At 31.5% G+C, this 12,966-nt stretch overlaps 1 protein-coding gene across 1 annotated transcript in view; it reads right to left on the bottom strand.

Annotated features, from left to right (window-relative positions):
• Positions 1-12,966, bottom strand: part of LOC145327067 (uncharacterized) — a 147,289-nt gene that overhangs the window by 19,303 nt on the left and 115,020 nt on the right. The window contains exons 35-36 of the mRNA XM_080170588.1: positions 3,512-3,565; positions 342-414 (exon numbers count right to left, since the gene is read on the bottom strand). Coding sequence (XP_080026714.1) covers positions 342-414; positions 3,512-3,565 — 127 coding nt within the window. The remainder of the gene's footprint in view (positions 1-341; positions 415-3,511; positions 3,566-12,966) is intronic.

The following is a 12,966-nucleotide window of genomic DNA, read 5'->3' as shown; positions in this document are numbered from 1 at the left end:
ATATTAAAATAATTGTTTTTAATATCGATACAAATATCATTATTAAAATAATTTAAATATTTAGAAATTACCAAAAAAATCATCATCAATAAAATAAAACATAATTATATAAAACTAAAGAATAGTTATTTCTCGCATTGTATTATAAACAGCTTTCCGCGGATATAGAATGTACAATCATAAGATTAAAACCAGTTTTTTGATTGGACATTTTTATATTCGTAGAAAGCAGGATATAATACGATGCTAGACATAGTTTTTTCGTATGGATGAGAACCGGTTCCTATCCACCGGATTCGAATGAGTACGAGAAAAATATATAACTTAATATTAATATTTACCTAGGTACACAGGACTTCTTGTCATTGTACTATCAAATGCATCACCACTCCCAGGAGATACTCCTTGCTGCAACTAAAAAAAATGGATTTCAGACAGGTTTATTTTCACTGAATTGTAATAGGTATTTATCGCATCTTATTGTAGACAGCTTTCCACGGATATTAAAATGAAAAAAGATAAAAAAATAGTTTGTTAGGCCTACGGGTGCCTAATTTAAGTGCTAACAAAACTGGTATAAATTGTTATTTCTTTAAATCTTAATATTGGTGGAAAATTGTCTGTAATACGATGCTAAACATGATTTTTCAAAATGGCTGATAGCCGGTTCTAATTCTTCAGATGATAAACGGTTTTGAAGCCATACTGGAAATATTTTAGCTTATAGACAGACGCATAGATACATACTCTAGATTTGCTATTGAAAATATAGTTAAAATCAGGGCTCGACAGGAGCGCGTCAGCCACCTCTAAGCCTCTGGGAAATCCACCTTTTACAATTTTAAAAATCGGCTAGAAGTCTAAACCTAACCAAAATAAGGCAATCCTTAGATTCAAAAAATATCTAAGCATCCAAACAGGTTAAAATTTGATGGTTATTCGCGACTGACTCGCAGCTGCTGAGCCCTGGTTAAAATTGAGAAAAATAAGCAATATCTATCTAAATATATCTATGCGCGACGATGTTTTTAACTTTAAATCTTATGAATGACTTTTAATTTTTCCGCGAAAATATTCTTGAAATTTGGGGAAAATATAATTTTATATTTTGCTCTGTCATATCACACATATTGGACCCACGGAATTTCTATATAGAATATATACGTGGATATATTGGCAAAAGAAAATTTATCTTCCAGGTGGCTAACATGAATCCTATTTATTGGTCAGTTAGTTCATCCAGTTGGAGGGGAGGGGACGAGGTAAAGGGAGGGATGCGGGGTATCGTTGTTTTAGCCAGCTTATAAGATGGGCGATCGACTAGGAACTTTGACGGAAACAGCTTGAAGAGGAACCGTTTTTATTTTAGAACATGTCATAATCTGTGGGTCCTTTACACATATGACAAGAGATATTAAGAATATTGGCCAATATTATACAAATTTTGTTTGGTCACATATTTTTGAATAAAATTCAACTTAAATATTTCTAAAAATAACTCTGGCCATAACTTTACGAAATTTAATTTAAACTAGAAATTTGCATAGAAAAAAACGTGCATGAAATCAAAGATATATGGATTTGAAATGCATTTTTTCCCTTTTTCATTTAGAGCTACCCTCCTCAAAAGTTGTTGTAACCGGCCCAAGACTTCTAAATTTGGATAACTTAATGTACGTGATATCTTTATACAATTAGTGTAAATTATATGGTAGTTTAATCTATTAAAATGAGTTGTGAAATCAATTGCAGTGCGATGTGAAATACATTTTAGCTTATTGAAAAATCTAAGGTAGCGTAATGTGAAATATATTTTAGCGGGGTGTGCAATCTATTGGAACGTGGTATGAAATCTATGGAAGCGTCGTGTGAAAACCTTTTGTAGTGGTGAGTAAAATATATTTGAGCGGGGTGTGTAAAATCTATGACAGCGAAGTGTGAAAGTGTGTGACACTTATAATCTGCGATGTCTTCACAAATTTTATCAAAATTCTTTCAGATTGACCAACTTTTCTCATATTTTCATAAATCTTTTCTTTCCCTCCCACCTCCCCTTTCTTTCCACTCCCACCTCCCCTTTCTTTCCCCTACCAACTCCCTTTCTTACCCTCCCACCTCCCCTTTCTTGCCGTATTTTCTTCAAGAGCGATTCTTTTCTAAAATTAGGATTAAATAAAACAAGAATAGTTAAATAGTCCTTAACAGTCCCATACCACATTCAAAATTTGATTTTACACAAATATTATAAAGCTATAAAATTATTTCCAGTATGACTTCGAAACCGATTAATATCTGCTGGATTGGAACCGGTTCTCAGCCATATTAAAAAAACATGTATACTATCGTATTACAGACAATTTTCTACAAACTTTAAAATAAAAAAAACATAAAATTAATACCAGTTTTGTTATTCCTGGCCTTCCCCCACCAAGGCTAAAAAACTGGGTTTAATCTTTTAATTTTATGTTTTAATATCCGTGGAAAGCTGTCTGTAATACGATGCAATAAATACATAACTGTTCTTCATAATGTCATAATTCTGTTACAGTTTTACACAGGGATCTAAAGGGATAAAACAGTGGCCGATAAATTTATGTACTTCTCCAATTATGATACATAAAATTACCATTCTGCAAATTACAATTAAGTGGTTGAAGCGTTTGGACACGTAACTTCATGAACCAACTAATCAAAATTCAATTAAAGTCCTCAGAATTGTTAAGACAACGAATTAGAAATGTTTTGGACTAGTTTAAAAACATCCCAATGTCCCCTACATCACTGGTTGTACACTAACTTTTAACAATGGCTTACTTTTGATTAAAATGTCCTTGTTAAAAATGTTCCCAACAGACTGACATATTTATTGATAGATAGATAGATAGATAAATAGATAGATAGATAGATAGATAGATAGATAGATAGATAGATAGATAGATAGATAGATAGATAGATAGATAGATAGATAGATAGATAGATAGATAGATAGATAGATAGATAGATAGATAGATAGATACTTAGATAGATAGATAGATAGATAGATAGATAGATAGATAGATAGATAGATAGATAGATAGATAGATAGATAGATAGATAGATAGATAGATAGATAGATAGATAGATAGATATATAGATAGATAGATAGATAGATAGATAGATAGATAGATAGATAGATAGATAGATAGATAGATAGATAGATAGATAAATAAATAGATAGATAGATAAATATACAGATAGATAGATAGATGGGCAGCAATACACCTTTTTATTGAATCTTGATTGGTAGACTCAAAACTTGATTGTTACTGTGCAAACTTTTCAACCAGTAATTTTGATCTATAAAAGCGTAATTTTGCTTTTCATCATTGGGGATTCATTTCAATTTATCGTCCTTTGTCTTATCCCTTAAGATCCCTGCATACTTCTTTTAACATTATCTAACAGATTTCTAACTTTAAGTAATATTTGAAACCTTTTGTAATATTTAAATAAAAATAAATAAGGTTGTTACCTCTCCATTGTCTAGTTGAATCATACCTTCCTTCCCTTCCCTGAATATTGTAACCTAAATATAAATATATAGATAGATAGATTGTCTAGTTGAATCATACCATTCTTCCCTTCCCTGAATATTGTAACCTAAATATAAATATATAGATAGATAGATTGTCTAGTTGAATCATACCATCCTTCCCATTCCTGAATATTGTAACCTAAATATAAATATATAGATAGATAGATTATCTAGTTCAATTATGCCATCCTTCCCTTCCCTGAATATTGTAACCTAAATATAAATATATAGATAGATAGATGTCTAGTTGAATCATACCATTCTTCCCTTCCCTGAATATTGTAATCTAAATATAAATATATAGATAGATAGATTGTCTAGTTGAATCATACCATCCTTCCCATTCCTGAATATTGTAACCTAAATATAAATATATAGATAGATAGATTATCTAGTTCAATTATGCCATCCTTCCCTTCCCTGAATATTGTAACCTAAATATAAATATATAGATAGATAGATGTCTAGTTGAATCATACCATTCTTCCCTTCCCTGAATATTGTAATCTAAATATAAATATATAGATAGATAGATTGTCTAGTTGAATCATACCATCCTTCCCATTCCCTGAATATTTTAACCTAAATATAAATATATAGATAGATAGTTGAATTATCCCATATTTACATTTACTCTGATAAAGTGATGTTCGCAGCTGGCTTAAATGACGATACCGCCAAACCACCCTCTTTACCTTATTATCTCCCCTCCAACTGGATAAACGAACTGACCAATAAATGACAAGGGTTAGGGGTCATGATTATTTTTGCAAATTCAAATTATAAATGAAATGACTATTAATATTTTTGTTGGCATGGTCTCTGAAAGTACAAAGAACCCTCAACGCTCTCCCCTTCTATTGGAAATAAATTAAAGATAAGAAAGGTTTTGTTTTTCGATTGTTTCTTTATTTCTTTAGGTAAGGCTATAATGTATTGGGTAATGGGTAACCCTCAGTAGTAGGGCATCTCAGGTAGAGGCCCCGCAGGGATTAGGTACGGAAAAAAACTAACGCCTTTATTTTCAATTTTCTTAAAAATAAGCGAGTTGGAGAATTGCTCGAAAGGTAATTTGAGGAAAAGTGCCTGTTTTATAAAAGAGATATATCTTGAAACAAAAAAATATTCTTGAATAAAATGTTTCTCTATATCCTTGAAACATACGATGCAAAATGTGTACTGTCTTTTTATTGCCTAGGAGAGGGCTGAAATTGAGATTATTTTTTCTTGAAGGCGCAGTGGCTCTGTACTTTGGTTCTGTGCATATGACACTATTTTTAAAAAAAGATTACTCCTTTTAAAACTTTTGATATGATTTATTTTTATAAATAAGAGGATTAATTTATTTATAAATGATTTTTTTTTGTGGAGGAGGGAGCAATTCTTTTCTCGTAGCCAAAACTATCTCCCATCCCCCGCAATATAGCCTAAACCCCATCCTAAAACATTACTTAATTTCAACAATAAGTCATTTTCGAGGCTTTATTAGAAGCATGGACACAAGGAAGTCTAAACTTTTTATTTTGATGGGGGTAAAGGGAGGTAATTTTCATTAGGTGGTAAAAATTTTATGGTGAGGTGGAGTCGTAAAATCTAATCTATTTCCAAAAATTTTGTGGGGAATGGTGAATAAACATCTGTTTACCCTCCCCCTTGTATGGACAGACATAGATACATACATCCTGTTACTTCTTATTCTTATCTCTGTCCCAATGCATGACATTGCCTAGCAGTGAAGGATTAAAATTCACTTAGGTAAATTACAAAATCTTGACAAAATTAAAACTTTGTAATCCTTTAGTCTTATTTTATGATGCAGTGCATTTCTTTTAAAACAAGGACAATCATACCCTTGTCTTCCAGTAGCACAGCAGCAAAGAAATATTTGACAAATCTGGTACATTTTGTTAAACAATAAATGTAAACCATAATATATCAGTTATTTTGAAGAAAAAATACATATTAGACCAAATCCTATTTGTGAAATACATATTTTACAACTTTTTAAAAATTAATTGAACATATATTTAAAGTCTTTTATATGATTATTTTAAACCTAAAAATTGTATTTTAAGAAATTTTGTGAAGCTTTGAGACATCCTAGGGAATTTCTTAAACAATATTCTCTTAATTTTATAACGCTAATATCAATTCCATTTCTCTAACAGAAGTATACTTTTTTCATTCTTTTGTTTTAGTATAGTAAAATACTTTACCAACGAAGAAAATAGTATAATATTGAAAATAAATCATAAGCAAAACCTTGGAGAAAATCTTTTTTTTTAGATGCTTATCAGCTATGTGAAACACCCATTGTTCAAAATTAACATTTGCATAAAAAAATTCAACCAAGACTGTCCCTTCTCTATTGAAGACCTCTTCACATTTTCTTTTTAAAAGCGGAGCTTTTCTATAAACTTCTATTTTACACTTTGCATGGTGTTACCTGTAGTAGTTAAGTACGATTTAGAAAGTGTAACAACTCTATAATCGCCACCAGAATGTCCGTACATCCATTTTAAACATGTTAATTTTTTACTTTTTTAATAGCTAACTTTGGAATACTGATCTGATTCCTAAGACAACAAATTACAATGTTATTAGCGAAGCAACTCTTTAAGTATGTCCTAAAACAGTATCCTGTATTTAATCCGATTTTCAACAAAATTTTACTAAAATTTAGTTCGTTTGTCCTACTGTTTCAGAGCTTTTATGGATGATGCCATCCTTTTCCCCCTTCACATTCTTGTAGATTAAAAGACTCTAATTGAGCAAAATGAGATTTTAGTTGATTATTACAACTAATGAACAGAAAAAGAAGATTCCTAGGGTGATACACTACACTAGAATTCCAATGCAATAGTAACACATTCTAAGCCTAAAGCTTAGTCTAAATCAAATATTGAACACCTAAAGAAACTAGTTTTTATTGTACTTTTGCAATCCTACATTTCCTTAAAACTTTTTAAAAATTAAAAAAAGAAAAGGAATTTTTGCAGAAAATAGATTTTTTTTTTAATAATCTTATTTTATTAGAAAATTCAAAAAATACTATTAAAAATAGAAATACTTTTTTGCTCTATTTTATATTTTTTAAAGCTTCATTTTGGATTTATTTTTCTATATGTATGAGTGAAAGAAATAAAGATTTGTTAAAATGTAAAATTATTTTCATTATTAAAAAAAACTAATAATAATGAAAATGCATTATTTAATGTAACTTTGATTTAATTAAAGCCTTAAATGAAATGGTGAAAGACAAAAAATGTTTTAAGTAAAAAAGCCTATTTTTTCTAAATGAAATAAAATAAAAAAATTGATAAATAGCGGATAAAAGTTTTGTCAGTATCTTTAAAAGTCTGAATACACGAAAGATTGAAATAATAGTGAAGCATAAATTTACTGGACATCCATTTTACAAAATACATATGGGGATCTAGTATAGTTCACGGTAAAATGTTCCTGGTAACGATGATATTCGAAAAAGACTTATTTACGCGTTTTTTTCTTCAGTGAATTTTTCCTTTTGCATTAATGGATCTTGGTTATTCCAGATTATGTATAAGCCTTCTTATATCGCTTGACATTCAGCCGTTTGGCAGCTAGCAGCCATTAAAGTTAACGTTTTTGGAGAAAATCGTTACCAGGAACATTTTACCGTGCAATGCACTAGATCCAAAAATGGGTTGTCTTTGTTTCTTAAAAGAGACAATTAATTTTAATCTCTAACAGACGGAACATTTCTCTTGACAAAAGAAAAAGAGACATTTAGTTTAGGATTTCAGATTTTCATGGCTCTGCATCCACGCGTCAGCCGCCTGTATGTCCCCTGGAAATCAACCTATTACAAATTTACAAACCAGCTGGAAGTCTTAACCTGACTCAAATATGTCAATTTCTATTTCCACAAATAAATCATAGCAGCCAAACAGGTTTAAATTTGAGGCTTAGTCGCGGCTGTCGAGTCCTGCAGTTTTTTTTACAGACTTCTGGACATAATTCTTTTCTTCTATTCAAATATATTCTTGTTTTTATCAGCAAAGCTACCCTAAGATTCCAATACCAACGCCTTTAATTTGTATAATTTCTCCGCTTCCCTCACTCACTGACTTCCTTAATATTTCCACAGAAAAATTGTTAGAGTATATGAAACTAGCGGCTACGCCCCTAGAGGCACTTTAAATGTTTGGTGTTTTAAAAAAATCATACGATACCTTGCAATGTTGCGAAGGAGTCTCTATCAAATTGCTACGATACTTTGCAATGTTACCTAGGAGTCTCTATTCGAGGAAAAAAAATTTCGATTTATTGTGATTTCTCTTGGGAGGTTGGTTATATACTCCCCCAAAATAGTTATAAACCTTCCCGGGACCTATGAGAAACTACCCTGTTAAGAAGAACCCGATCGGTTCAGCGGTTAGCGAGATCCTTCGGTACAAACAAACAGACACACAAACAGACAAACAGACAGACATCCTGTTACTTTAGTATAAGGATAAGACTGGCCTTATGGGTCTTTAAAATATTAGGAGACATTAGTGCATATCATATGATATGTCAGATTACATGAATAGAATATAAAGAATTTTTTGTCTAAATGGATTTTAAACTTCAAACACGATCAAGAAGATGAACAGTATAAATCAGTAGGGAGAGAGAAGACATTGGGTTGTATAATGTATATTACACAAGCCATCAAAGTTTTATAATAATTTTTTATTCGTTGGTTCAAAATTTTCTAGGAGACTTATTAAATTTATATTGGTTGGTTTATTAAGTTTAATGTCCAAATGTATCAATCATTAATCATATTCTACTGAAGGGGTGATTTTGTGTATCATAATTGGGGATGTTCATCAATTTATCGGCCATTGTTTTATCCCTTTGGATCCCTAGTAATTTAGTCTTATTTTCTCTGTTTTAAAAATTCATGAATATAGCTGCTAAAAAAAAGAAAAAATGAAACTAAAATTTTCTAATTAAGGAGAAGAAATGATATGAATAATTAAACTGTTTCCTCGTTGAGAAATGGGAATATAAAAACTGTGGAGATAGTATTCTTGTCAGTTTCAAACATTTTCCAAAAGAGCTCTTTCCTCAAATTTTACTATTTTTTTAAATTAGTTTTTTTCTTGTGAAAAAAGACACTAAATCATGGAATAGAAATTACTAAATATCCTTCCTAAAGTGCATGCAACTTTTTTTTTAGAATATGGAAAATGCCTTGGCCCAACAAACAAACAACTCATTCCTATGCGCATTTGGGCCTTCCTGACAAAGTTCATGCAATCAAAGGTAGGTTGTCAATGAAACCTTTGACTGTATAGGGTTTGGTATACCAAGAGATTCATAACTAAAGGACATAATAGAGTATCCCATTCAACGCCAGGCTACAATTGAATCAAGACAAAAGTAAGTGCCGAGTTCTGGGACCTATGTATGGTGAAATTAGACATAAAACCATGATTATTCCAGGTAAAATCAAAATATTTCAGTGGGGTGTTTTTGAGAAAATTAGATTTGAAAATGTCAAGTTCAATTTTCATCCCCTAGGAGTTACCGCATAACCAAGACAAGAAATGCAAAATTATTCATTTAAAATTTTGAACAACTTTGCTTTTATGAAGTCTTTTATAAAACCTCTCTATATAGGTATGATTTATTTAAGGATGAATTTTCGTGACCTTAGCAAAGCAATTGATAAAAATGACCATTAATTAACTCCTTTCAGGAGTGGTTTCATGAAGAACTTTATAAAAGCAAACTTGTTCAAAATTTTGAATAAATAATCTTTGCTTTTCTTTTTATGATTGTGCGGTAACTCCTAGAGGATGAAAATTGAACTTGAAATTTTCAAATCTAATTTTCTCAATAAGACCCCGCTGAAATATTTTTGTTTTACCTGGAACAATCATGGTTTTATGTCTTATTTCAATATACATAAGTCCCAGAGCTAGGCACTTACGTTTTTCTTGATTCAATTGTAGCCTAGCGTGATTCTCTATAACCCTATCAATAAAAATCCTCACTTAAAAAAATGTAATTCTATTACATTAAGTAGTGTTTTTGTCTAAAGCTTAAGACAACAACTAATAAACCAAGTGAGTTCTCTATTTTCAGATAGATCCCCAGATTTTTTAGTTTACTTTCTTTTTAAGTCTTAGAAATTGTATCATTCTCGGATATAGAGTCCCAGTTTTTTTTGGGGGATGGTATTTTTTTTTTTGGGGGGGGGGTGAGGGTGTCCCCAAGAAAATAGTTATAAACCTTCCCGGGACCTATGAGAAGTTACCCTATAAAGAAGAACCCGATCGGTTTAGCGGTTAGCGAGATCCTTCGGTACAAACAAACAGACAGACAGTCATCGTTCTACTTTGTATTATAGAAAGATTTTTGAATGTCCTTCCTTTTATATCATGATTATGTGCTTTTTAAAAATTATTAATTAAATGTTTTTCTCCATTTAAATTAAAATCATTTTCTAAACTAATGTGTGCATTAGATCTTTTCATGAAAATACCCTTTCTCGAATTTCATTCTTCTGCTAACCTAAAAAGTTACTTTAGGGGCCTAGAAAAACATGTACAAAATTTCAGCTCTTTATCTCTACTGGCGACCTAGCGCCAGGCATGTAAAATATCAACAGATAACGGTAGCACGGCGGTTTTAACAATATCTCAGTAATGTGCAGGTTTTAAGCTCTTCTGCATATTCCAATTTAAACACATAAGGCCAAAGATATTATATCCAAAAAATTTTTTGTCAAAGTCTACTCTACACCTAGCGCCAGTCAGTTTTCTAAAATCATGCATTTTATACCTGTGAAAAATGAAATCGCCAGCGCTAGGTGTAGAGTAGACTTTGACAAAAGATTTTTGGGATATCATATCTTAGGCCTTATGTGTTTAAGTTGAAATATGCAGAACACCTAAATTCACCTTCCAAGCCATTCTCTATGCATTTTAAATTTTTTTATGAAATAACGGGATTTCAAAACTGCCTTTTGAAAAGGCCTAAAAAGTATCTTTTTTTGTCCCTTTTTTCACTGTTTATAGTTACAACTTATTAAGATATTATTCTCAGTTAAAAAAAAAATTGGCGCTTCCAGCACCAAAACCGGCAAAAACAGGCAATTAAACTTCTGTACCCCTACTTAACCCCCTAACAGACCCCCCCTCTATCTCGGCTCCTGTTACAGATAGAGATGTAAAACTTTTTTCTGGTGGTTCATGTGTATTTTTAGAGAAAATTACTTTTCTACTCATAGTGGTCAGACCGCTCCTTATCCGCTTTTTAGCGGCCAGCCGCTAAATATTAAAACTGCTGTAGAGCAGCCAATTTTAAAGCTAAGAAAACCAAATTTTATGACGAACTATTATTTTTTTTAACAAAAAAAATCCATATTTTTTTATTGGCGGTTAAATGGCGGTTGGCGGCGCTAAATAATATTTTTATCTGTTTATAGTTACAATTTATTAAGATATTATTCTCAGTTAAAAAAAATTGGCGCTTCCAGCACCAAAACCGGCAAAAACAGGCAATTAAACTTCTGTACCCCTACTTAACCCCCTAACAGACCCCCCCCCCCTCTATCTCGGCGGCTCCTGTTACAGATAGAGACGTAAAACTTTTTTCTGGTGGTTCATGTGTATTTTTAGAGAAAATTACTTTTTCTAGTCATAGCGGTCAGACTGCTCAGCTAAGAAAACCAAATTTTACGACGAACTATTATTTTTTATAACAAAAAAATACCTTTTCTGACCATCACCAAAAAATGACAAATAACGGAAACCGCCAATTTTGGCAGTAAAATGGCGGTTGGCGGCGCTAATTAATATTTTTATCTGTTTATGATCACAATAAAAGACTTCATACAAAAATTGGCTGATTAAGGTCCGGAAAGGGGCAACACAGTTAATTGTTGAAACTAATGTAATAGATTTTTATTTTAGTCAGATGCCAGACGCAGGCAATTAAACAAATTAACATTTAGAAATAGGAAAGAAAACAAAGTCATTCCTAATTTGAACAGAAGTCACTGGAAATTGATCTAATTGATCAAAGGAAGGCTACTTATGTCCTTTATCTAACAAAATCTAACTTAAGGGAGGTGACTTATGTCCTTTGTCTGACAAATTCTTACATTAGGAAGGCTGCTTATGTCCTTCATCTTGCAAAACTTAGTTTTTCTGTCCTTCACATAGCAAATTCTTGCAAAACATAGCAAATTCTTGCAAAACCTAGCAAATTCTAGCAACACATAGCAAATTCTTGCAAAACCTAGCAAATTCTTGCAAAACCAAGCAAATTCTTGCAAAACATTGCAAATTATTGGAAAACTTAGCTTTTCTGTCCTTCACATAGCAAATTCTTGCAAAATATAGCAAATTCTTACAAAACATTGCAAATTATTGGAAAACTTAGCTTTTCTGTCCTTCACATAGCAAATTCTTGCAAAACATAGCAAATTCTTGCAAAACATAGCAAATTCTTGCAAAACTTAGCTTTTCTGTCCTTCACATACCTAATTCTTGCAATACATAGCAAATTCTTACAAAACATAGCAAATTCTTGCAAAACATAGCAAATTCTTGCAAAACTTAGCTTTTCTGTCCTTCACATACCTAATTCTTGCAAAACATAGCAAATTCTTGCAAATTCTTGCAAAACATAGCAAATTCTTGGAAAACTCAGCTTTTCTGTCCTTTACATAGCTAATTCTTGCAAAACATAGCAAATTCTTACAAAACATAGCAAATTCTTGCAAAACATAGCAAATTCTTACAAAACATAGCAAATTCTTTCAAAACATAGCTAATTCTTACAAAACATAGCAAATTCTTGCAAAACATAGCAAATTCTTACAAAACATAGCAAATTCTTACAAAACATAGCAAATTCTTACAAAATGTAGTATAAGTTAAAGACTAGCTTTGCTCTGATCTTAATAATTAGTCTAAATAGACAGCTAAAATGGATAATGGCCAAAAGGGGTAGCTGTCAATAAAGTATAAGCTGTGGGCTTAGGTAAAACAATGCAAAGCTAGACAACTTCAGTTGGTTTTAGAATTTAGCTTAGCTAGGTTCGCTCCCCCGTAGCTGTAGGTTTGAGTCCCTAGGTGTGGACACCACAGTTACATTATACCAACCCAGAATCATAAGTAATATATACATATATCCAGTTATTATTGAATCTACTATATTATTAATAAAGTGTTGATCAACATTAAACAAGGTGACATTAGTTATTTGTAGAAGTAGCAAATCTGCTCTATAATTCAGAAAGATCTGTCCTACGTCTATACTACAATTTTGGCGCAGTCTTGTACTTTTCATAGGTTGAATTGTATAGAACCTTCGCTGCCTATTTTTGTCTACAATTTTCTAATTTC

This window comes from Acartia tonsa, chromosome 8, assembly GCF_053477335.1.
Source record: "Acartia tonsa isolate MP-2025a chromosome 8, ASM5347733v1, whole genome shotgun sequence".
Taxonomy (NCBI): Eukaryota; Metazoa; Arthropoda; class Copepoda; order Calanoida; family Acartiidae; genus Acartia; species Acartia tonsa.
This window is presented reverse-complemented; position numbering and strand designations above follow the sequence as displayed.